Source organism: Rhinolophus sinicus, chromosome 16, assembly GCF_057876585.1.
Source record: "Rhinolophus sinicus isolate RSI-liver-muscle chromosome 16, RSI-T2T, whole genome shotgun sequence".
Taxonomy (NCBI): Eukaryota; Metazoa; Chordata; class Mammalia; order Chiroptera; family Rhinolophidae; genus Rhinolophus; species Rhinolophus sinicus.
This window is the reverse complement of record NC_142516.1, coordinates 115,425,120-115,452,500: the sequence shown is the minus strand read 5'-3', so window position 1 is coordinate 115,452,500 and position 27,381 is coordinate 115,425,120. Positions and strand designations below refer to the sequence as shown.

At 35.2% G+C, this 27,381-nt stretch overlaps 1 protein-coding gene across 2 annotated transcripts in view; it reads right to left on the bottom strand.

Moving 5' to 3' along the window:
- Nucleotides 1-213: 213 nt before the first annotated feature.
- TRAPPC11 (trafficking protein particle complex subunit 11) overlaps nucleotides 214-27,381 on the bottom strand; it is a 43,369-nt gene continuing 16,201 nt past the window's right edge. For both annotated transcript variants that reach the window (XM_074329855.2, XM_019736172.3), the window contains exons 11-30: nucleotides 26,070-26,163; nucleotides 25,272-25,351; nucleotides 25,097-25,175; nucleotides 24,960-25,014; nucleotides 24,480-24,625; nucleotides 24,001-24,062; nucleotides 23,750-23,882; nucleotides 23,040-23,170; nucleotides 20,175-20,330; nucleotides 18,524-18,711; nucleotides 18,263-18,411; nucleotides 17,956-18,077; nucleotides 17,059-17,178; nucleotides 14,043-14,108; nucleotides 13,778-13,934; nucleotides 11,200-11,311; nucleotides 8,120-8,211; nucleotides 6,998-7,131; nucleotides 5,076-5,243; nucleotides 214-1,199 (exon numbers count right to left, since the gene is read on the bottom strand). In XM_074329855.2, the coding sequence (XP_074185956.2) occupies nucleotides 1,155-1,199; nucleotides 5,076-5,243; nucleotides 6,998-7,131; nucleotides 8,120-8,211; nucleotides 11,200-11,311; nucleotides 13,778-13,934; nucleotides 14,043-14,108; nucleotides 17,059-17,178; nucleotides 17,956-18,077; nucleotides 18,263-18,411; nucleotides 18,524-18,711; nucleotides 20,175-20,330; nucleotides 23,040-23,170; nucleotides 23,750-23,882; nucleotides 24,001-24,062; nucleotides 24,480-24,625; nucleotides 24,960-25,014; nucleotides 25,097-25,175; nucleotides 25,272-25,351; nucleotides 26,070-26,163 (2,289 nt within the window). In that variant the 3' untranslated portion in view covers nucleotides 214-1,154. The remainder of the gene's footprint in view (nucleotides 1,200-5,075; nucleotides 5,244-6,997; nucleotides 7,132-8,119; nucleotides 8,212-11,199; nucleotides 11,312-13,777; nucleotides 13,935-14,042; nucleotides 14,109-17,058; nucleotides 17,179-17,955; nucleotides 18,078-18,262; nucleotides 18,412-18,523; nucleotides 18,712-20,174; nucleotides 20,331-23,039; nucleotides 23,171-23,749; nucleotides 23,883-24,000; nucleotides 24,063-24,479; nucleotides 24,626-24,959; nucleotides 25,015-25,096; nucleotides 25,176-25,271; nucleotides 25,352-26,069; nucleotides 26,164-27,381) is intronic.

Genomic DNA, 27,381 nt, shown 5'->3' with positions numbered 1-27,381 from the left:
GAAGACTTTTAATATTGTGGGTGGAGACATAACATGGGCCGTGAAAGAACGACTGAATTAAAGCAAAAGTAAAAAAATCTTTCCTTCAAGTAATGTGAAAGACATTTTTAAAAAATTCAATCCTCTATTCTCCCGTATACCTTTTTCTTAGTAAAAGCTGTTTCATGAAACTGAAATCAAAGTAAAAATAAATAAAAGATATATACAAGCATGTTTGAAAGAGAACGTATTTATTTACCTCACTATTTTCTTTTTTACAACTCCTACACTTTTAAATAAAAATTTTCCAGGAAATCGGGTAATTTTAAATTAAGATATTTTAACAAAGAAAATTTTCACAATATGATTTTTATTTACATGACTTTTCAAGAATTTTAAATAGTTCTTTTCAAACTGCACAACAGAATGAAAAGCTCTTATGTCAATCTTGCATCCTTTTCAAAAACTTTTAGTTTAGGAAATGATGACAGTAACCAGATCCTTGCAGTTTGGACCCTTACAGATAAAGATCTTATTAACACTTACAAATACAAACCTGCCCCACAAATGATCCTCATTTTGGCTGCGAGCTGAACCTATCTGACACATTTTGATGGTAAGAAAGATATGTTTTAGACAACTGAGATTGCTTTGATGAAAACTCTCTAGAAGTTTTCCGTATCAGTCATGCAACTGCTTGTAAGTTCCTGTGGACATGTTGTGAGCACACACTGAATTTCTGAGGAAGGATTATCTCCAGCTTAGCCAACCGAACAGGGACTCTGGGGAGTCAGAACTTTGTGGAGCAGATATCAGTGCTTTCTCTTCTCCTTGTCGAGTCATACTGGGATGCTTCCTTCTCCTCAGATATTGCACGTGCAAATCACTTACTTTTACAAGAATTTACTATTCATAAAATGACTTTCAACAGTAACAATGGTCAGACACCCTTTCGTGTCACACTGACAGATTTCAAATATTTATTTAGTGAAACTATGAGAGAGGACAGATTCTCCTAATATTTTAAGCATGAGTTCCTCTGACTAGTTGGTATAACATCCATTAAAAAATAGAAAAGATTAACTTTTGCCATGACCAAAGTCACCGTTCACAATGAAAAATATATAGTTCAGTCCAGCTTCTCTGTAAGAACAGCCAAGGGCCAGACTTGAACATCACGCAGCAGCAATAGACGTATCATCCATGAGTCGACCCTGTGGCTTTAAAGTGGGAAAACAAAAGGGGTTTACAAAATAATAGTGACAACACAAACTTTACTGCTTGAAAAAATTTTGCAATTCTTAGAACTGTTTCACAAAAATCAACACGTGCAAGTTATCAAAATAAAATGTTATTCTCCTTCTTTCACCTCGTCCTCTTTCTTCACTGGAATGTGGGGATGGCAGCTGTGTGTGTAGGTGCTGCCTGTTCCCTCTGACCCCACACAGACATCAGTCACTACTTCTCTCATAGCCCGGTGTTCTAGCAGCTGCTGACAGCCTATCACCGAGGGCATGTGAAAGGGAACCTATCACCGTTGCTGCTTAAGTAATAGTTGTATTCTCTCCCTCTCTTGCTCAGGGCACTCGGTGTCTCAAGCTCTGACAGATAAATTCCTTGGGGATTCAAGAAGGTCTCTCAATCTTCTGTTTGAGAAAAACTGATTCACAATGAACTGTGGGCTATCTAACAATGAATATTGCAAGGACAGAAGCAGCAGATAAAAACAAAAATTTCCCTTTCTCTGAGGTCACTGACTAAAAAAATTTAAAACATCGTATCAGAAAGTAAAGGCTAAGAATGAATAAATTGTACTATAACTGCTTTTAGGTGTAAAAATTCTGACAGGTTAGCAACACCCCAGAGTAGAGTAGCTAAAAAAATGAAATTCTCAAAAGTAATTTTGTTTTATTATACAGCTATACAACAGCAGATCTTTGTGGGGGGAAAACGTGAAAGAGGTGGTATTCAGGACTTGAAAAAGAAGTGTTACAATTTCACCACCAAAAGCCATTTGCTGTGCTTTAACCAGAATGATTCCTGCGGGATTCTCTGAGGCACTGAAGAGGGATCCCCCGCTTTCAGTTTGGTTGCTGTGTGGTTGCGTGCAGGTACACATGCACACATGTACGCACGCATGCCAATATGCACACACGCAGGTGTAAGTCAGCTCTCTGACATTCAAGGCAGAAACGGAATGAAAGAAAGAATAGGGGCCTGGTCTTTTATACTTCATGTAATTTTTTAGTACTGATGGAGGATTTTCAGTTTTAGAAGCAGAATAATGGCTCAACCTTGTTAAATCCTTATCAAGCACAGCTTTACAAACAGGGGCAGCAGACAAGTAAGTACATCACGCAATCAGAAAACTGAAATTTATTTTTCGAAGGCAGAAAAACATTGACCCAACCTTGCTCTAGGGCAGCTCTGTCCAAACCACCTTTCTGTGATGATGGAAATGCTCTGTATCAGTGCTGTCCATTACATGGTAGCTACTAGTCACACAAAACTCCTGAGGATCTGAAGTGTGGCTAGGGCCACTGAGTAACTCATTTTTAATTTAATTAAATTCTGACTAACTTTGATTCAAATCTCAGTAAGTATGTGTGATTAGTGGCTGCCATACTGCAATAGCACAGCCCTGAAGTTTAATAAAGGTGTGATGGGATATAACATTTTAGTCAATGATTATTCAGTAAGTGGGAAAAGGGTAATCTTCATGCACTGTCCCTAGTGTGACAGACAAAACAATTTTAATTATAAATTTTCCCAATGGATAAAGGAGCTAGCTCTGAGAAATCCAGCCAACTTCTCTGACAGAAGTCAAATTACCAGAAGGTGGTACTTGTATTTTGAGAAAAGACCATGGCAGTTAGAAAAGGGCATTTTAATTATATTAAAACTTATGAGTGTTTATTTTTCTGAAACCTTTCCTTAGGGGTTTAAACACCACCCAAAGGAGGTTTACTGTGAAAGAAAATCTGAAGACGGAACTAGCATTAGCCGGGACTAAGTCTGGGTGTACTGAGTGCTATGGGGAAAGGAATGAAAGAGATTAACTGATAGAACCGAAATCCTGATTTCTCAGTATGATCAACTCTTTCACATCTCAAACAAGCTGTTTGTACAGCTAAAATATGACCAAGTCTGTACATTGACACGTACTTTCACACTGCGTAAGGCCGTACTTCTGAATTTAGAAATAGAAAACTTTAAAAGGCCAAATAGCTAAAGACTTTAGAGACCAATCATCCCCCCAGTGCTCCCCAACCAACATGAGACTTCCCCTGCCAGTGGCCTCAGACACAACAGTGAGGAACAGCAACGGAAAATGTTTTTAGAATGTGATCAGGTGGAAATGTTTAAAAAGCTACTGTTGTGTGGGGGCAGAGGGTATATGGGAAATCTCTGTACCTTCCTCTCAATTTTTCTGTGAATCGAAAACTGTTAAAAAAAAAAACAGTCATAAAAAAAAGTCACTGTTTAAACACTAGAAATCTCAAATTAAGAGTTTGGCTTTTTTTTTTTCCCCCCACAATTTAAAAGCATCATAGCACAGGAGCTTGGAGGGGTTAATAAAATGATTTTTCTGCATATGCAAAAAAAAAGTTTGTAAATCTGGAAAGATAAAGGCTAGGAAGATTATGAGGGATAGGGTAACACAGACTAATTTATAATTTACCAAATTCCAGATTATATAAACAAGGGACAGTTCCCCAAAACTTGACAGAGACAAAAAAGGAAATAGTAAGCAATGTAATTTGTCATTCTAAAATGGGGTATTAACTGAGAATAAAAAGAGGGCACACAGGATTCACATATATTCATGAATATCTACCTGAGTTACTGAGGGAAACTGAAACTAGCTGGAAGAACAGCCTTAATTCAGGCACCAACAGTGGCTTTATCAGACGCGAGGCACTGAGCTAAATGCACCACTTAGGCAGCTCAATTCACACTCTCACACACTATGACCACTTACATATTCTTTTACTGCAGGAACCTGGAAACTGTATCATTGTAAAAAATCAAAACATTAAACCAGAGTATAATTTCCGGTAGATGATTGTTTTCAGAAAAGACCCAAATCCAGCATTATACAGTTAAACTGACAGAATTAGGAAAGGTCAGGAATCAGACTTAGAAAGTTAGTACATTTTGTTTAAAAATTAATTACAAACTAACTACAATTTAAAAACATGCTTTAAAAAGAATAAATGAATGAACTAATCAGAAACAGACTCAGAGACATAGAGCAAAAACTGAGGGTTGCTGGGGGCGGGGGATAAGGGGGAAGGTGAGGGGATTAGAAAGCATAGTCGGTAACCACAAGATTGCCACGGGGATACGAAAGTCAATTTGGGGAATGTAATCAATAATGTTGTAAAGATTTTGTAGGGTATCTGATGGACACTTGTCCCATTTGGGAGACCACCTAGGGATGATGTAGATGCCTGATCACTGCACTGTACACCTGAAGCTGAAGCTGAACAATAATGAATGTCAGCTATAATTTTATATCTATCTAACTAACTAACTAACTATATATATATATATGTGTGTGTGTGTGTGTGTGTGTGTGTGTATATGTATATATATATGTGTGTGTGTATATATATATGTATATATATATATAAACATATACATATATACATATATATACATATATATGGTTATAAGAAATGGAATACAGTATTAGGAATAGAGACAATGAAAATGTAATGGCTGTGTGCAATGTCAGAGGGGTAGTAGATGGGGGAGGGGGGTTATCACTGTGTGAGGGATATAAATGATAAACTAACTAAAACAAACAAAAACATAAAACATACTTTAGTAAAACCAAAGTTAAAAAAGTTTAAGGATACTATAATGATAAATCATTATTTACCTAAGGGAATAAAAATCTTTGTAATTAGATTCTATAAAATAATAGTAACTTTATAGAAATGATATCAATATTGCCAAATTCATATAATAAAAGCCAAAACTATCAATAATTTCAAAATATTGTTTAGTGAAGGCTACATGAAAAAACATCTTCTTTTGTTTGTTTTCAAGACAGTAAATTTAAAACATAGAACATTTCTAAGCCTTACCTTTACAAAAATAGTGGTAGGTATAAAACGCCTGAGCAGTTGATTTGTGAAGTTAGGAAATCTAAGCAAATTGATGTTGAGAGACGGCAGTTGCTGGTATCCAGCCATCAGGGGATAGAAATTGTATAACATTTCCTGTTCGGTGCCAGGTAGGATACGCAATCGAATCTAAATCATAAACATTTATGAAGAAAGATAATTAAATATACATACTTTCAATACCTCTATGTTGTCACCACCAGATTATCTGCAAATGATTGGACACCCAAGTCCGTGTTTCCCCGAAAATAAGACCTAGCCGTACAATTGGCTCTAATGTGCCTTTTGGAGCAAAAATTAATATAAGACCCGGTCTTATGTTACTATAAGACCGGGTCTTATATAATATAAAATATAATAAAGTATAACAAAATATAATAAAATACATTAATTTTTGCTCCAAAAGATGCATTAGAGTTGATTGTCCAGCTCGGTCTTATTTCCAGGGAAACACAGTATTTCTGGTGAAATATTCTCTTTCTCCTACTCCATCTACCAGACAGATTTCAAAATGTAGGGCTGAATTAGTATGAGGCCAGAACCACGTAGATAATACATATATAAAAAATATGAGCACAATTTCTCAGTTTCTATCAAGATCTAAAAGGAAAGTTATACCGGCTTAAAAATGAGAACACTAGATGGATCAATATTTTCTGCGTCTCAGAACAGGTAACAGGTAGATGTTACAGTGACAATATGCTATGGGATAATTTGTAGAAAAGTATCTTTGTAAACATTATATCAACATAAGACAAACGAGTTGTTTACTATGTTTTTTTTGGGGGGGATTTTACCTTTGTGGTAAGGTAAGTAACTTCAGGGGAGAAAAGATGTTTGGAAATTTTTAATAATACTTTAGAAAAGAACACAAACTGGTAAGATTTTGGCATCTTATAGTATCTAATTATTTGTAAGTTAGTATGTGAAACAGATCAGATCAAGAAAAGCTCACTCATTTGCAAATGAGTACATTATAGGTATATAATGTTCCAAAGATATGCACGTGTGTACCAACCGATTATAGCTAATATTACACTTAATATGTAAGTTTAAATTAGTGCATGAACTTACAGTATACTTCATATATAATTCTATTTTGTATTGAAAAACAAACAGCACTCAGAATATGCACAGCACAGATGATTAGTCAGAGTAGGTACTTCTAGGTGTCCCTCTAATTCCCCTAATTATGTCCTCATTAATAAAAAGTATTTACTGACTATTGAGGGGTGTCTCTGTTATCACTTTGGACAGTGGAGGACAGTATTCTCACTGAAACATGATTTTGCCTGATAGCGTATGTTCTACTCAAAAATCTGATGAACTTTTCCACCTCCTATTTGAATGGATGAATCAAAATGCCCGAATAATTTATTTTTGTGTGTAGACACAAATGTATCTCAACGTATCAAAGACAAATAAATCTATACAAGATCAAAATCTCTGAAAAATTTTACTGATAGTTCAGAGGAGAATTAGACTTTTAAATAGGTTGTCATGCCTCGAGGCCTCAAAATGAACAAAGTCAGTCTCTCTCCCTCTCTCTTTAGTAATAAAAGGGAAATCTAAAACTTTCAGGAATTCTCTTATACTCCAAGGATTTGTGAACTCTTGTTTCATAAGGAGAAAGAACCTAGATGTGTGTGCTCGATATGAAAAATGGGTCATATCCATTTTATGAATGCCCATTTAATCCCATTTAATCCACCTCTATAGCAAGTTGTACTTAATCTTCAAAAGTGACTAAAAATCCACTATCAAAATAGTAGGGACCACAGTCAGCCTTATTAGCACATTTATAAAAACTAAATGTATAGTTCTCCATTTCCTGGCCACATTTTTGTGTCTATATGAGCAACCCAATAAGATAGGAACTGTACCTGTTTAAGACCTGAGAACATGAAGGCATCGCTGGGCTCCACGGAAATTTCCACATCTTGAACTAAGTTAGTCTTATTCTGTAGGTGATACTTGACAGGTAACGATTCTCTGACTCGTCCAAAGGATGGCAGATCTGTAGAGAAAGATGAAACAATTCTTTTGGTTAAAAAAATTTATGGGTTATTTTTGTAAATAAATCTCAATCTTTACACATGGGATTATTTACACTAATAATATTACTGCACTCTTGCTAAATAAGGAAATTCTTTGACTGAACAATAGCCATGGGACTATGATAAAAACAGGCTAATAAGAACGAAAGTCTCCTTCTAAAACTGATTAAGTTATAGAAAGGGTCTTGGCTATCAGGAGCTGAATTACGTTAGGAATAATTTTTAAAATCTATAAAAGATTTCGTTAACTAGTAACCATGGCTCAAAAGGGAATGATAGGAGCACATACCATTAACTATGAAGTATCCCTGCCAAAAACTTGAACCTGAATCTGATCAAGTTTATAGATCTACCAACTTATAGGGACTGAGAAACACTTAAAATGATACAACGCAATCAGCAAAATCCAGGCTGTAGGAAGCTCTATAGGACAAATGACTCAGCTTCTTCAATGCGTCAGCAGCAAGGAAGTAAGGGGGGCGGGGGGGGAGGTAATGGAAGAGATGGCAGTGGAGAAGAGGGACTCTGCCTACCTACAGATTTCAAACATATGAGACATCCATCAACTGCAATGTAGAGACAGTCCTTAGAACAAACTAAAGAACATTCAGAGTCAACTAGGGAACTTCCAACACTGGAATTTGATATTAAGAAATTATTGCCAATTTTAAAAGTCATAATAATGGTATTTTGATTATATTTAGAAAAATAACCACTAATATTAAAGATGCACACTAAAATATTTATAGATGAAATTGTATCTGAGATTTGCTTCAAAATAATGGGGGTAGGAGGAGTGTTAGCGGTACAGATGAAACAAGACTGGTCATAATCTACTTTGGTAAATATTGGGCATTTTTCATAATAAAAAGCTTTTTAAAATCTTAGCAGCCAAAATAAACATTCTTACTGGATTCTTTTTATTATGTAAAACTTGAAAGCCGTTACCTGCGTTCACATGAAGAGGGATATTTTCTACAATCACATGCGGCAGAGTAATGACAGTGCTGATGACAGGGACGTTCTCCATGGCTGAGGTCCTACGGCAGCAAAGTGCGTCGTTTACATTCACAATTTATGTAAGAAGTTAATAAATCAAAAACAGGGAACACAGATGTTCACCAACTAGTTTCAAAGGAAATATACATTATTTACCTATTTTCTAAAACTTTATTAACAGAAGTGGTTTTGTGAAGTAAGAACTTTTAGAATCCCATTTTCCTTTTGAGTATTTCTAATTAACAATGTCACAGCCCAAGGCTGCTGTGTGGTCCCAGTGGCTAATGAAGAAAGGACTGCCCAGAATGCCCATCAGCTCTACCCAAGCTCACTATGGAGCGGTGTTTGTGGTAAAGCATCCTCAGTGCAGTGATTTACATTATGCCACAAACACCTACCACACCAAGGACAGTTCACGGATGAGCATCAGACTATTTCGAGGTGTACCGCGAGGTGTAACTACACTACAAGCACACAGCAGGAACCGAAGAACCAAAAATGTTTTACTGAAAATAAACATAGTGCCATTCTAACGTTACTGAGATACAGTGAGTAACAATATGAAACTGTCAGGTATTTTCCTCTGTACTCAGAGTGGGAACCAGGGGGCAGTTGGCAGCTATCTGACTGCCAAGGAAATTATTAGGAAGAGTCTGTATCTAGAGGTGGAACAGCCAACAATGTGCAAACTATTACAGAGCAAAAGCAACAGGCAAGAAGATCTCATCCTTCATCATTAAGAAATACGTCTTTATACCATTATAGTAACATGATGGAATAATTAAGCAGTGCCTTCAAAATGCTGATTTAATTCCTATAAAGATATAAGTTAAACATCAATATGGTAAATTCAGAAGTAGGGAAAATAAAACAAAGTTAGTTTTTTAAAATAAAATTATATATTTTCATATTTATAATAAACCTTACTGTTTTAAAATTTATGAAATAATTGAGTTACACCACGAAAATAACACATGAAATATCACATATGTGCCGCCCAGTCTAAGAAAACGTAACAATATAGTTGAGTTTTCCCATGTACCCCTTCCATCTTGCATCTCCCCACCCTCCCATCCAGAAGTAACTACTATCTGGAATTTGGTATGTATCACTCCTATGTATTTTACACTTTTCCAAATTATATTATGTAGCCCTAAGAAACACAGACTGTTTTACATGTTTTCCAATGTTATATATATGAAAGTTGTTCATATCCTGAACTTCTGCAGTTGCTCTGTTCACTTAATATCAATAGGATGATAGGTGTAGCTGGTTCAGGCATTTCCAGTGATATGTAGTATTTCATTGTATGATTGCCACATTTTATCCATATTCCTGTTGACAGACATTTAGCTCGTTTCTAACTTTTTACAGTCAGTGCTGCTATGAACATTCTTATACATACAACTTTTATATGCATGTTCGAGACCTTTCCTAGGACTACAGAGTATAGACATCTTCAATTTTACCTGGAATTGCTGAGTAGATTTCCAAAGCAATTGTTCTCATTTATACTCTACATCTTTGACAAACTTTGCATCGGTAAACCTTTTTATTTTTCCAAACTAGTGGGAATACGTTTGAATCTCAGATTACTAGTTAAGACTGACTTTCTCTACCTATATTTACTGGCCATCTGGCTTCTTCGATTTCACTTCTACTGTCTCAAGTATTCTGCTCTCCTTTCTGTTCGGAGACTTGTGTTTTTCTCGTGATTTGTAGTTCTTGACATGAATTTTAAAACTTTGTCAGTTTTGCATGTTGTAGATAACTTTTCCCAGTTTGTATTTTGTCTTTTCAGCTTTCTTTATGTATTTTTTAATGAACTGATAAAGTTAATTTTAAGAAACCAAATTCATCAATTTTATTGGCTTGTACTTTTTGTGTCTTAAAGAAATTCTTCCCTACTCCAAAATCATAAAGTAATTCTCTTATTTTTCTACTAAAAGTAATGTTTTGCTTTTTATAATTAGAACTTTGACATACTTAGAATTAATTTCTATACACAGTATATATCAGAGATCCAATGTTTTCCCAAATGGATACCGAACTGTTCATCGCCAATTACAAAAGTTCATCCTTTTGTAAAATTTACAATGTTACCTCTGTAAAATTTAATTTCCATATGTGTGGATCTATGAATCTATTTCTAGACTCTCTCTTTTGTTCCACTTGTTTATTTACATATCCCTGAGCCAATACCATACTGATAAGTACTGTAGCTTTACAGTAGTTGGAATTTACAAGGGCAAGTACCCTTGCCTAGTTCTGGAATATCTTGACTAATTCTGACTTTTTGCCTTTCCATACAAATTTTGGAATCAAGAGTCTCAAGTTCCACAAAAATACAGAACAAAATAAGCTGTTGAGATTTTTGAAAAAGACTGACTCTATAGAACAATTTATAATATTAAATCTTAGCCAAATCCTACCCAAGACCATTCTGTATGTTTCCCATTTATTTAGGTCTTCCTTTCATGTCTTAAAGTTTTATAATCTTCTCCATAAAGGTAACATACACCTTCTGTCATACAAGTATATATTTCTACGTATCTTACAATTTTTGTTATGTAAATGATACCTATTTCATAAGTACACTGCCTAGTTTTATTACTGATATACAGAAATCCAACTGATCTTGTATATTGATGTTATACCCAGCAACCTTGCTGAAACCCTTACAGTGCTAATAATTTGTGGATTCCCTTGGGTTTTCTATGTAGACAACCCTACTAACTACAAATAAGGGCAGTTTCTCTTAATGTTTTTAATGGTCATATCATCAGAATAACTTTTGCTAAAATTTCATCAGTACCTGTATATTGGTCACAAATTGTGACAAATACAAATAAAAGTTTAATTTTCTTTTTTAATCTTTGTGATTTTGACAAATGGTCAGTGACAACATGAGACTTCTAGTCTGCTCTTGAGGACTGACAGAAGCTCCCAACTATTAAATGACAATGACAAATAATAAAGGCATCAGAATAGCACCGATAATGGAGAAAAGAGGGCTGATAAAATTTTACCTCTTCCAGGAGATAATATAATGCCCAGTTGCTACTCCACCTTCAACATTTCCAACAGATGGGCACCGAAGACAAAAGCATTCACTAGCACTCTCTCCAGTCTGTAAGACAACTACAAGAAAGAACCTTTATAAATCTTATGCAATGATTTCATCTATGAAAGGAGAGTTTTACATCCAAGTAACACAACAAAAAAAGAATACCTTATTATAAATTATTTAGACTTAGAAACTAAGTAGAGATGTTAAATAACTTTTTCAAGGTGACAAAGTCCCTATCCAGTGTTTTTTTTCCTAATCTAGCAATATTCCATTATAATAAAAATAATAGGGGAGGCATCTGTATGTCTGTGACACATTCCGATGGGAACTAATGAAAAGGAGAAGTCTGGAGTCAGAATAATACCCTTTGGTGATTATTTTTATTTCTCCAAATTATTTCATGTTTCTAAAGTGAACATTTCATGATCCAGAAAACACTAGCTTTCTCTGAATAAACACATACTATCGATACCACTCAAATGGAAATACATCATCTATTGCCTTATCATTACCTAACGTGGCTACCTACCTCTCATGCAAGGAAACTTTCCTCTTGCCAATTTTATAATAAATCTCCCAACAAATGCTCGTCTAAGCTAAGTCTTCCCTGCCCTTCAGCACGTCACCGCCTGCAATGTCCCTCCTTTAAATGCAAGACGGCAACGGTGCCAATCTAATGCCAACTCTATGAGTGAAACCTTGTAATAACATCAAAGTCCCTAAATATTAAGTAATTTTTTTTGGTTTTCCAGTGAAAAACATTTTGATAAATTAATAGTTACGATTGTGGGTGGATACCAGAAGTCAAAGGGAAAAAAGCTGGGTCAATCTTTAACTCACTATGTTTAAGTAATTTTTAAAGACTAAGAAATAATACTGTAGCCCAGTAAATAAAAAACACATCAATTCAGACCTCTTAAGATACTTTTTTAAAAACCTGGAACATTCTATGAAATTCTTCCAAAGTCCTCCCTAATTCTACGAAGTTAACTAAAATGATCACAAACATTTTTTAACAATTAACAAACTGGGGTCAAATGTATGACCTAGGAAAGCTGTGGTTTTTAATGTGTCATACGCAAATTGTATAGCGCAGCAGTGCTGACGTTCTGCAGGTGGCACAGAATAATGCCACCCCTGCCCCAAAATACCCACATTCTAATTCGCAGAACCTGTGACTGTTGCCTTACACGGCAAAAAGGACTTTACAGATGGGATTAAGATACGGATCTTAACACAGGGAGGTTATACTGGATTATGCAGTTGGGCCCAATGTAATCACAAGAGTTATAAGGGAAAGAGGCAAGAGGAAGTCTGAGGAAATGTGACAATGGGAGCAGAGGAATCTGAAGATGCTCCACAGCTGGTTTTGAGGATGGAGGAAGGAGCCACAAGCCAAGGAATCCAAGTGGCCCCTAAAACCACTTACTGGGGTAATTTGTTATAGCAGCAATAGGAAACTAGTAACGGGAGGCTGAGAGTAGACATTATCATTCATTTAATAAACATTTATTAAACCAACTACTGTGAGGCCGGCACTACAAAGAGGAGGCTCTAAAGGAACATAGTGTAGCAGGGAGCCAGGCCTACAACAAACGACGACGACATAATGGGGGAAGTGTTGGTATCAGTGGTGTGTACAAGACATCATGGTTAAATAGGGACGCGAGCTTAGCCCTGCCTGCTTGGGAGGAACAGAACCTCCAAGCTTCCATGAGCCCTCAAGAGCCAACAAGACTTCAACAGGTTGAAAAAGAGGGAGGGAGTTTTGGACGAAAGTAGTATGTTCAAAAACAGATGGGAGCGATGTTTGCTGATGGTAAAATGTCTGGCTTGGCTGAAGTCTGGGAAAGGGAAAAGGAAGTAGAGGGACTGGTGCAGAAGAAGCAGGAAAGGTAAGCGGCCCCTCACTGGGAAGGGTCTGGTATGTCATGGAAGTTTTCAAGTTCAGAACAGTCTTCTGAGGAATCAAACTGGCAGCAGTAGGAAAAGTAGACTAAGGGAGAGAAAGGCAAGGAGGCAAGCAATTTAGAAGCTATTTCTAAGGCAGATACAAAATAAGGATGGCAGTGAGAATGGAGAAGAGAAGCTGGGTTTAAGAGATGTGTAAACGGAGAACTGCCACTTTAAGTGAAACGACGTATGATGAAACCAATTTTACGAGAGGCTAAATGCTGTAAGTAAGAGTTAAGTTCCCACGGCATCTCACGATGCTGTAACGAAACAACATTGAATGAAGTGATATTATACGAGGACCTGCTGTTATTATTTTATTTTCAAGTACATTTGTCGAAAAGTAACTAACTTCCTTACAGTAGCAAAAACCTGATTTTTAAAAATAAGGTGTACTCAAACAAATTGTAAATTATGCTAATTCTACCTTAATTCTAAATGCATTTGCTTTTGTGAGCATAAGTCTCAAGATCCCTCCCTTACCAAAAAGCTAACTCTTACACTGCTAACCTACACACACACACACACACACACACACACACAAGTGTCTTCTGCTAATTAAGTGGGATGAGCCACATTCTCACCTTGGTCCACCTGGGACTCTAGCTGATCCACTGGGCTCATAGCAGGAGCGAGCTGGAGCTCACTGGATACAATGGTGAGGGGCCAAGGGGAGGCACTTAGGAGGTCTGTCATCAACAGAAAGGGGATGTCGGCATAGACCCTTTCCAGGTGCTCAAACTGTCAGAAATGAAGACAAAAGGTCCATTACCAACTACATTAATCCATTTTATTTTCTGTTCATTGCTGTAACTTAAGTGATTTCCAATATACTTCACAGTGACATACCTTTGTAGAAACAAATTTAACTGCAACATCAAATGGAAAGACGGTTTCTATTGTTACAGTTTCATCCTGCAAAAGTGTAAAAGGCACATTCAATGGCTTTTCTAAATCTTAACGATAAAGTTTAAAAAATAGAAGGCATACAAAACACAGTCTATTATTGACCAATAAATAATCCCAATTTATATATTAAGAAGCTAGGATCTTTGGATATTTGTAAAAATCTATGTAGAGAAACTAGACTACTTTTTCTAATAAATTATCTTATGGTATTACAACAGCTCACACTGCAAAGTGCTTTCTTACACATTATTTTTCTCAGGATCTAATGCAAGTGGGCAGGGCAGGCACTGTCACCACTTTACAGTACAGGAATCAAAGGTTAAGGAAGATTTTAAGTGTTTGGCTTTAAGCCACAAAGCTCGTAGTGCCAAGCAGGGAATCTGGGTCTTCTTCCAAAGTTCTTTACCTCACCTCGACTCAAAAGGACTAAAATAATAGTAATAGTAATGATAACAATAATGGATTCTGACACAGTGTTATAATCATTATGCACATATTTTTGTAATGCTCATAACTCAAGGAAACAGGTGCCATTATTACCGCCATTTGAAGATAAAGTTGTCACACAGCTAGTAAGTGACAAAGGCTAAAATAAACCAAATCTGACCCTGGAGCCTGTACTTTTAACCAACATGCTACACCTCCTCTCTACAAGAGTCTGTTCAAAAAAACAATAGGGTTATTATAACTCTGGAAACAAACACACCCTGTTGGTTGAGAAACCTTGAAAAAAGGTTGCGTTGATTAAAATCTCAGGCTGTAATGCCAGATAGATGTGGATTCTAATCCTGGCCGGATACACAACTAGCTGTGTAGATCTTGGACATAGAGATGTGACCTTGGGAAAGTTACATGGTCTCTTTAAGTTTTTCACCAATCCTCATAGGATTGCTATGATAATGCACACAGAACACTTAGTGAAATGCTTAAATCATGTTTATTACCGTGTTTCCCCCAAAATAAGACCTAACCAGACCATCAGCTCTAATGCATCTTTTGGAGCAAAAATTAATATAAGACCCGGTCTTATATTACATTACATTATATAAGACCCAGTCTTATATAAATAGTAAAATAAGACCGGGTCTTATATTAATGTTTGCTCCAAAAGACGCAGTAGAACTGATGGTCCGATTAGGTCTTATTTTCGGGAAAACATGGTATTATGTGCTTCAAATTATTTCCTCTTTTAATATCATCAAGCTAACTTTTTAAAAAGTACAATAGATAGGATATATGACATTTTTATTAATGGTGGGAAAAAAGTGTGCAATGATTCCATGCGTTTAACGCCTAGGGCCTCAATATTTCCCCCAAAGAAAAGATCTATGGAAATGAAGAAGCAACTCAATGATTAGCTCAAACTTGGCCAACTTTTTAAATTTCCACATGGCCTGCAAAGCAGACTTACTATAAGTAAAAATGAGATTTAATCCAGTGAAGGGAAAGAATTTACATGCAAATTTCCAGAAATGTCTTCCAAATAACACTAGGACCTGTAAGACATTGCGTGAGAACAGAGCTCCTTGGTGAAATGATTTTTACAGATAATCACTAATAACCTTTTGAGAAAATTCTCAACACAAATTAGCAAATTAAATGTTGTGCTAAGTCCTGAAGTAAAAATACCTATTTAACATCTTTTAACCCAGTATTTTCCAAAAATATTTGACCAATTAATTCTTTATTGTGTAACATCTATTTCTATCCCTCAGAATTTGTGTCCCTCAAAAGCACATCTTGAGAATGGTCTGGCTGAAAAGAGCAAACATATTCTTCTCTAAAAAAAGTGGCATGTACCTCAATAACATCATGTCTTGAGGAGGGGAAAACACTGTTAAAGACATAGCGGCACACTGTTTTAGCTTGATTCCAGGATAGCTATTAGGTAACAAACAATTATGTTAAAAAGGTACATTCAAGTCTACCATAAGCTTCATTATCAGAAGCAGAAGGTTTAGGACTCTAAAGCTGCACAGAACTTTAACATTCTTATTTTACAGATGAAGAAATTGAATCCAAAGTTACATGGCTGAGTTCCCAAGTTAGGAGGCATTGCTCAGATTAGCGCCCTTATTTCCTATTTCACCATCCAGGGTTCTTTTTATTACACCAGGCTAGGTGAAATTTTTGACAGTATATTTCATGTCTTCCTCCCTCCCACTCGGGAAATACTCCTAGTTCTCGTAGGATGGTTTACCTGCCAGTCATTAACAGAACAGGCCACAGCCCAGACTGTGCAGTAACAAAACTATAAATCCCCAGATTGTTAGGCCTTCTCCTTTGTTGGGCTGAAGACCCAAGTCCTAAGAAAAGGCTGAGACAACAGGGCTGATAGGACTAAGATACTAAATATCATAATTTCCTATTAATAAAAGAGGATACAGGCATTACATACAATATGGTTAAATCTATACAAAAACATGCCCCCGTCCAGAATCTCTATAAATAGAAAAGAGACCAATAAAAAATACACCCGAGTTAACAAGCAGCTGCCTCTGAGTTGTTGGACTATGAGTGTGGCAGCTTTACTATTTTCACTCTTTTCTATGTACACTTACCAAAAACAATTTTTGTAAGAATCTATTTAAAGAGAAAAAATATTTCATAAAGGGGTACCTCCCTTCCTCCAAAACCTTCATCATATAAGACAATTTACAGATGTTATCTAATGTGTGCTTATAAACAGCAGTTTAGAGTCTCAAGACTTTTTTGTTGGATCTCAAACCTGTTGATCCTGTACACGAAAAACCATGTAGGGCAATTTTCTAATGTCTGAGCAATGAATACCTTATATTGTTCAAAATAAATATAAATGATTTTTTAAAATATATGTTTAATTAAAATTTATAATAGACTATAAGCACCTAACTGCTTATTTTACAGGTAAACTAAAATATACAATAAGGAATACTCCACAAATGACACTTTCTGAAGTACCTATGGAAAACAATACCTTATGACACTTGCAAACAATTTCTTTTTCTTCAGTAGTTGTATTGATCAGGTAAGAAACATATACGAGAAACATTCTTGAACCCACTGTTCCACAGCGAATATATAACATTTTCTCCAGCTGTAACAAAATAAAAGTACTTAAATATAAATACGTTTAACTTACTTTACAGAGATTTCCTCCTGATATGTATTCTAGGATAAGGTCCCTACCTTTTAGAGCACGGGTGTCCAAACTGCGGCCCGCAGGCCTACTGCAGCCCGCAATCCATTTTTAATTGGCCCGCAGCAAATTCCAAAAATATATTTAGTTTACTTAAATAAACCAGGTAAGGCAATACGTACTTCACCTCAAGTGAGTGGCCCGGTTGTTTGTGTATTTTACCGCATATGGCCCTTGGTGAAAAAGGTTGAAAAAAGTTTGGACACCCCTGTTTTGGAGTTTACTGTACCAACTGGCTAAATTCTTGAACACTTTTTATAGGCTACTCCTGCCATAGCACAAGAGTGGGACCATAACCCTTCCATCTTTTCTTACTATCATTTTCAACTTCCCAAGAATTCTATGTGTTTGGTTTGAAAATAGAAGTTGACCGAAAAGTTATATCACTTAGTTATTTTACAGGCAGCTAACTCCCTATAGGGTCATTTGTTTTAAAATCCCTTGTATAAAAACTGCTTAAAATATCTTACACATTTAAATATGTAAAACGTGTATCAACTGTGCATTAGTTAAATCACTTTTTTAGTCTCAGGAAATGCTGTTAACATGTTGCGTACGGATCACGAGAATCTTCACGAGGGATTTAAACCCCGCCGTACGCAACGTGTTAAAATCCTCTAGAACTCACCACATATTTAAAATTACAAGCTAACAATCATTTCTGACTAAGTTTACCTGTTCCCCTGGATGTAAGTCTCCAACAGGAACGTCAGTGAGTAAAGCCGGGCAGGACTCATCGCACAGTGCTGTTCCATGAAGAGTCACCTGAGTTTTCTGAGTTAAATTGGCATCCTGTCCTAAAGCGTTAATATTGGTGTTTTAAAATACAGAGACTTCAAATGTTATCCTAACAATCAATATTGTACAAAGAGCACTATATCATAGCTACATTTTAAACAAACTTCCTAGAGAGTTGACACCACTTGTGTTTTTTATGTTGGATTATTAATAATACAGATCAAATTTTAAAAGGAATGTTTACCTGGTTTTAAACCAGCAGTGAGCTTCACGTCTCTGATTTGGGTCTTTTCATGAGACTGAATAGTCACAAGCAAACAATACATTTCATTAGTCAAGGCAGGAGGGTCATGTCGCAGATGTACAGAAATGTTTGGAACTCTGGAAATGATCCTTTGGGGAAAACAACATAGCTAAGTCACTGTTTTAAAAAACAAATGGTTCAAACAAAGTATTTCAAAGACATGAGATGACCTTTCACAACCTGCCTAGCAGGGCGACTTACATTGTGCTGGCCTGAACGAGGACGCTGTCCCAGTGAATCTCATTGTCGGGGAGCTTGGGTCGTCTTTTAAAAGAACGCGAGGCTTGTAAGGCTTCTTGGGACGAGGCAGCATCTCCTCCTCCTCCCTGCCAATTTAAAACCACACATCTTCCCGTCTCATGGCCCAGGACCAGGTCCACAGAGGTAATCTAAGAAAAAGGTCTGTCAGAAATGCCAGCTCATTCTTGTTTGTCGCCATCCCCTCTCAACAAACCACATCATAGAGTGCTGGTCTACGGAGCTCATCTAGGAACCCAGAAGCCGGAACACCTGCTGTTGGAGTCTGATGCTGGCCATCTACCAGCTGGGACACTGGCTAAGACAGCATGTTAGGTTTCCACTTCTTCACCTTCAGAGATAATGAGCTGACTTTCTAGCTAAGACACTGACGATACAATACTGTTATATTAGCACCTGGCATAGCCCTGATGTAACAGATGCTCAATTATTGGCTGCTGAGTGAAATAAATGAATGTTTTGATAACCATTAACATACTCATAACCTGATTCCTAATTCCACACACTTCTCCTAAAGACATCTATAATATTAGCAATGAAATTCTTTACTACTAAGTGTCCTTTTCAACTAAATCCATTAACAAATGTACTCAAAATAGTATTATTACTTATGATTTATTAACTGCTAGGCTTCCTTAGGTACCTTGCAAAAAATAAAATATGTAATTAGGGATTTAGTCAAAATCATAAAGAGTTTCTTTTTAACGAATAACCAAAAAACTCTGGATACTGATTAATAATAAAATCAGCAGATTCACAGAAATTGTTATGGGAATATTAGCAGTACAATCTTATGTTTCTATCTTAGAAATGGTCCCAAGCTTACATTAGCCAACCGTTCACATTCAAGCCACGGCAAACATGCACTTAATAATGAGTGCTTACTACATACTAATCACTTAATCAGCACGCTAAGCAATTTACATTAACTGATTTAATCCTCATGAAACACTAAGAGGTAGGTACTATTATTATCCCCACTTTCTAGGTGAATAAACTGAGACACACAGAGGTCAAGGAACTGCCCAGGGCCAGAGAGCTGGTCAGCTGGAGAGTTGGAATTTAAACCCACATAGATTGGCTCCAGAGTTTATTTACGCTCAATAAAAATATTATTTTCATCATATATTTCTGAAAGGCATTTTAATTATCTACATTAAATGAATCCTTTAAAAAATATATATATCCATTTTTTTCTTTAAAAAAAGGTGAAGATGTTGCAATCAGCAACATCTAAACATCAAAATGATATAGATCTTTAGACTGAATTACGTCATATTATATAAAATATAACTGCTACATTATAGAACATATTTTGTTTAAAATTCCTGAAGTGATTATGTTTGTCTTATATGCTAACAGAAAATGATGCCTAATATACACTGTTAAGTGAAAAAAGCCAACTGCTGAATACTATGTACAGTATATTCTCAAAGAAAATACTAAACCACTATGAATGGTTTCCCATGGAAAGTCCAAGTGGAAGATTTTCATTTTTCACTTAAATAAATTTCTGTATTGTTCGAAATTCTTCCTGACATACACACATACTTCTATCCTTTAAAATATCTTTTAAACAAATTTCATGACTTACCTCAATTTTCTTTCCCACATCTTCAGTTTTTGCAATAAATTTAAATAAAAACTTCCTTGTTTTACCAGGAACTAAGCACATCTTTCCCTGAGTCAAATTTTCCAAAACTTCACTTGCTTTGGATGCTTCTTGGATTACACAGAACTGGTTGTATTCCTGAAAAAGAGGATAGCAAGGACCACAGTTTATAAACATCAAAGGCCAAATGATTTGGAGCTTGTTAACTTTAACTTCACTGAAACTGCAGCATTTTGAAGGGTTATTGGTAAAAAGAAGTATTTATTTATGCCAAATGGAGGCACTTATCCACTCACTGCTGCCACAAAGAGAGAGACAACTCACTACACACAAGCTGATTTCTGAAAACATTTAGACATCCCTTTCCTGGAGAGAGAAACAAAGATTTAGTCTTTGTTGCATTGGACACTGTCATTTCCTTTCCTTAAAGAACTTTCTTTTTACTTGGCTTCTGTGACACTAGAGTATCTCCTATTTCTCATCCTCCTTGACTACCTCCTGCTCTTCCTTCAAAGGTCTTTTTCCTTCTTCTTGTCCCCTGATCAGAGGTTCCACAAGTTTCTGTCCTTTGCCTTCAGTTCTTTTCTCCTTACCGTGTTCCCCCGAAAATATGACCTAGCCGGACAATCAGCTCTAATGCATCTTTCATATAAGACCCAGAATGTTATGTTATGTTGTGATGTGATGTGATGATGTGATGTGATGTGATGTGATGTGATGTGTTGTGATGTGATGTGATGTGATGTGAGACCTGGTCTTATATTACAGTAAAATAAGACGGGGTCTTATATTAATTTTTGCTCCAAAAGATGCATTAGAGCTGATTGTCTGGCTAGGTCATATTTTCGGGGCAACACGGTATGTTCACTTCACTGTCAAGTTTATCCATGTCTACCTATTCTGTACCTCCTTGCAAATATTTCCCACGTGAACAACTTTAATTCTGTTCTATTTTCTTAACTAAAAAAGCTCATATCCACAAATGTCTAGAGGATAATTCCACCACCACTTCAAAATCAGCAAGTCCCAAACTGAATGTTTATCTACCTTCCCAGAAGAGCATATTTCTTCCAGACGAATAAACAAAGACATCTTTCATGAATATATCAAAGGATTCACCATTCCCAGCCAGTCAACAAATATCAAGAACTTTCCAAGATGCATCTTCTATCCCAACAGATGAATTATCCTCACAGAAAATTTTTATATAATTAAGTACTACACTTTCCCTCTAATTTTCATTTCTATTCCATGCTTATGAAACCTAAGAACTCACTACTTTTTTCTTGTGATTTGTATCTTGAATGTCAAATAACACATATTCAGAATATAATCTAACTTTAAAAACTAACTGCTTTTATTTTAGTATCTTTATTAGTTTTTAATTATAGAAGTAGTTGATGGTTGTGGTTTTTAAAGAAGGGGGGGGAATGGAATAGCAGGATATGAGAAAAGTAAGAGTCTCTATATTGACCCTCTAATTCCAGGTTTAAAATATTTCATAATGATCGAAAATATTATCTGTCCTCATGGAGCTTACATTCTAGTTTGGAAAACAAGTAATTTACCAAATAATTACATAGACAAAAGTGACAAGTACTATTAAAGGTTGTGCAACCTGGCTAGGTCCAAAGAGAGGAGGGAAGGCAATCAACACAGAAAAAAACAAACTGTTGTTTTTTTAATACTAAACAAAAAAACCAACTATTAAAATACTTTCTTTACCCTTCTTTAACCACCACCCAATAAATAACCAGATAGATAGGACACCAATAAATGAATAAATCAACCTTGAAAGACTTCTATTTACTAGTCTGTCTCTGCTTAACTCAAGTTCCTATAAGCCACCCACTCTAACTTCCCACTAATCCCCCCTGCTGACCCGTCATGAGGATGGTGTCTTCACCTGCCCACAAACATAGAATGTGTACTCCTGCTTCCATTCAGCGTTTTCTCATTGCCAAACATGTCCTCCGCCTCTGATCTTCTTGTATCCATCTTAACCTACTTTAACTGGATTTCTAGTCTGCACCACAGAATTTGGTCCTTATCACCCACGAGGCAATCTGTGAGTCAGTCCTGGACCTTGCCCCCAAAACGCTTATATTTAATGTGGCTGAATATGCTCAACTTTTCCAGGTTCATCATGCTGCTAAGAACACTGCAATGCTCAGTAAGTGACTGCTGGTTAAAGGCTCAATATACTTTCTGGGTGACCAGAAGGTAATTACCTGTTAAGTGAGCTTAAATGAAACAGTCAGAATGTAACTAAGTACTTGACTGTATCACACTACAAAACTGCTCAAATGTAGGACATATAATATGATCTCAACTCTGCAGGAAAAAAAAAGTTACTTATATATAGGTGCCCAGAATAATTCTAGACTATTGAAGAAGTTAATAGTGATGAGCTCTGGGGAATGGGAATGGAAGAGTACATATTTACACATTTACTTTTCACTTTACATCTTCAAACATGTAATAGTTTTATAATTAAAAAAACTAGTATCAATGCTAGATTGTAAAACAAATGATTTGAAAATTATGTTTATTCTGAATATAATTTAAAATTCAAGTTATATATTATAAAAAATATATAGACAAAAGTTCTTAGAATTTCATAAGTATGGAGTGAAAACAAAATTTAGAGGAGGAAAACAAAATTAGAGAAGGAAAGTACAAAATTTGAATTGCTGTTACAGAAGTAGAGAACTATAAATACACTAATTTTTAATTTGTTACTACGAAATCATTAAGATCTAAAATTTACTAAGCTCATTTTATCTAATTTAACATAAGCTAGAGTAAGATACACATGTGGTAAAGACACAGTAAAGCCGCCATTACCTGATTATTAAAGCTGACACACAGCTTAGAAAACCTAATGGGATGTGGACAATCAGCCTTCAGATAAATATCAAACTGCACAGGAACATCAACATGAAAACTCGGGGCGTGAAACTTGGCTTTGCATTGCACTAGGAATAAACAAAAAAGGGCTGAGTCACACACTAGCATGCACTCTAGACTCACGCACATTCTTCTCTGATTTTCATTTACTCTTTAGAAAGGACACATCTTCCCCAGTCTTCCTGACTTCTACACTTGAACAGACATAAATGTAGCTCACTTTTTAAAAACAAACCAAACTTAAATAAATTACAGCTCCAAAATCATCTTTAATTTTAAAAACACAGTTGTTCCTAAAATGTAACAGACATAGAATTTTATAGGAAAAAGAACTGTTTTTTTTTTAACTTATTTCAAAATACCTGCCTAGACATTAAAGCATTTATAAACCTTCTGAATAACTATCTTTTCAAGTGCATTTTAAATAACATCTGAACCACAAATAATAAAGTAAATCTTAAGACATAAACTAAGTATTTAAAATTCTGATTGTTATAAATCAAGGGGAGAAAGAAAAAAAAATCACAGTTTATAAATGATGTACTCTGAAAATTTTTTGACTTTTGGAGTGATTATTCTGCATCTGTTCATTTTGTAGAAATGAGGATGATTTCCCTGAAATAACACTGTAGATGCTGGCTACCCACCAAATGGCACAAAGTCCTGTACTCCTATTGTGAAAACATTGCTGCCGGCCAGAGAAATCCGGTCTGCCCACAGCTTCTGAGCAGTTTTCACAGCTAAGGGATCACAGTCCGGTTCAGGATCAGGACTTTCATTCTGCACCAACACAGAGGTAAACATTCTTTCAGCTAGTTATAAAAAATACATACACAGAGACACAGATCTAGGTAAACATGTCCCTAGAACATATTTTATATAAAGAATTCCAACCTACCATTAAAACATTTATGAGGTTCTTTTCTATCCGAGATTTCTGGTCATCTTTCAGAGTTGAAGCTAATATGAAGGAAAGAAATTAAAAATGTAAGTAAGACAAGCAGCCCCTCTTAAAGTATTAAAATATTGTAGAATAAATATCTCTTCTAAGATGCCTAAGCGCAATTCCAGAATATTGACAGGTAGCACAGCTTTCTAAAATTTAGCCCAAACACTTGACGTATTTGAATTCTATGTGAAAAATTATTTTATGCCATATTTTAAAAAGGTAGAAGAATTTTGTTCTTCTCAACTACTAGACCCTCAAGTATTACAAGTTCCATGAAAGTATAAATCCTTTCACTTAGCAAAGTACCTTGCACATAGCAAAAGTACTATCAAATATTTGAGACAGAATTATTCTTCCAATTTTAAGAAGCTTAAAAATGCTGAATAGCTTTAAAAACTCATAGTTTTACTCAAAGAACATCAAGTTACCTCTTCCAAGGAGTTCTAGGGAGTAAGTAATGTAGTCTTTTAACTGGGCCATGAGGTAGGAACACTTCAGAGCTGTAGTCAATACAGAGGTGAGGAGAGTCCACCATCCTTCACTCCGATAATCACACATCACATAATCCAGCAACCTAGAAGACAAGAGTATAAGACAGACTGAAACAGCTTCACAAGCAAGGGTTTGAAGAGTTCTGACAGAAAATAAAGTGCTTTCTCATTTCTATATAAACTTCAGACAATCTTATTAAAATAGTTTAACAGGTATTTTCACATTTAGCTAATGTGAAATTAGCTTGCAAATGATTGTACCAATAGGTAGTATTTGAAAAAATATCACAGAAATGCAGTTTAATAGAAGTAAAAATAATTATGAAAATAATAAATACAACACAAATTTCTTACACAAATTTCTATTCCATAAGATAATCAGAACACTTGTAAAAATAAACAGTGAACAAGACTCACTTCAAAGCTTTGGTATAATCCTTTGCATAGTAATATTCCTCTCCCATCTGAACCACTATAAAGGAAAACATATTTTATGTACATAATTTAAAATTATTCAAAGTTGCATGAAATTGTGGCATGTTATGGATACATACTTAGATGACTTTTCATTCTTGGACACTTATACTTCTTAAATTGTGCAACAGCATTGCTCAGAAGAGTTATTATTATTTCCTGTTAGAAAACATAAAATGTGAAACATTCCTATAAAAATAATCTCACGTTTTCTGTGAATACTGTAAAAATGGTTTATATTTAAAAAAAACTTACAGAGTGAACAACATTTCTCTCCTTCAGCTGAATGGCAAGAATTCCTACCTTCTCTTTTTCAGGATCAGAAAGATCAAAACCTGTATAAGACAAGACACTACCCATTTTAGACAGATCATTTAACACAAATCCACATGAACACTGGGTGTGTACACTCCTTGAATCCTTTAATATAATGTATTTAAAATTCTTTAGCATTCTAGAATTTTAAAGATTCTAAGAGCCGCCTTCATTAGTATGGAACCTTCTCTGTGATCTCTGTTCTGAAGAGAACATCACTGAGCTCAATGTTCTTTAGCCAGAGGGACTCAACCGCCTGAAGAATAATACCATCTCTACACAGAATACAATTCCTGGAGATTAAATAACTTCTTAACACTTACGGTTCAATCGCCACAGAAATTGTTCAAATTAAATTATGTATAAAAAACAAAGATGCAGGGAAATTATTTTTCAGGTGATATAAGTTAATGCTGTTTTCAAAATGTCAAATAAATCATTAAACTTAACTGGAATTAAAAAATTTAAATAGACCAGAGTGGCTTATTAATTTTGTTGTTTAAAACAACAGCTGGCCCAAATGTTTTAATCAGATCCGCATCTTTCAGTACTAGTTATTCTGAGATGTAGTGATTCAAACAAAACATCCTAGAAAGAACTGAAAATCTCTAAAAAAAATGTTTTAAAAGCACCCATTTCTACCTCAACATAATTTGTTATGCTGAATGTAGCCAATAGAAAACTGGTATCTTTGCCTTTTGAAGTTGAGAAAAAAGAGAAGAAGGAAAAATTATTTACTTAGTATTCCTTGTCGCCATGGTCTTTGTCCATAAAAGTCAAGAACGCCTGTTTGTGTTTCTAAGGGATCAGGATTGGGATACATTACAGAAGCCTGTAAATTAAAACACAACCCTAAATAAGAATTCATGTAACCCATCATAGACCAACTCTCCCTAAGTATTTGATAGAATAAAAAAGTTTTCATAAATACAAATACCGAACACATTCAAATATAAAAAATAGTGACTATTTTAACATAAATAGTCACAAAAATTAAACTAAAGATGTTTCATTTAATATTTTGGTGGTCTCATGAAAATTAAATTGAATAAATCAACCTGATTCTGACAAATGATTTCATAGTACAGCAAGTCCTCAAATAACGTCACTTCATTCAACATCATTTCATTATAACATAAGAGTTAACCCTTAAGAACTTAACTCTTGTTTATATCAATTAGCCTCTGGTAAAACTGGTTTCATTATACATTGTTTAGCTTAAATGTTAAGTGTGAACTTACTGTAACTAACTTTACATTTTCTTACCTTTGTTACAATAAACCAGTACAAATATATGAAAAATTATGCTTGATGTTTATTCCATGTGTGTAAGTACGTTTTGTGCAAATGAAAATAATGTTATAAGAAATTTTAAAAAGAAGAGACTATTTGCTTTCTTTATCACTAGTGTTTAAGTCCTGGCATTGGTAGGGGAGGCGCACTTTTGGCACAAGAATTTTCATATTTACATTGCTTTATATTTTTTAATCTTTTTTATAACTTCCCCCCTCTGAAACCAAAATGTAATACAAGTAGACTATTGAAAACTGCAGAAAACATCCAAAATTGAAAGGATAAAAATTTAAATTACCTATAAACCTACTACCCACTGTTAATAATATATACATTATTCTTCCACACTTTGTATGCAAACATTTATTCATTATCAACTGGAATAATTTTTCACGCCGCTTTTTTGATTTATATATATTCTGGTACATTTCACCAAACCCTTAATATTCTTCCAGAACATTTTTTATGGCTGCCTGCTGGTCCACATTTTAACAAACTCCTTATAGTTTTATCTCTATTTTACATTACGATTAATAAATCTGTCAGAACTTTGTAAACAAATCTTAGTACTTATCTCCTAGGATTGCTTATCTGCTTTAGCCTTCCTGAAAATGCAATTCTGGGTCAAAAGATATACACGATTTGGAGGCTTCTCAAATAATTAATTATACTTGATCTTAGCCAAAAGGCCAAGAAGCGATTCTCTCAAATAATTATTTGACAAAAATACTATTTTACATTCCAGCCAATATTTATT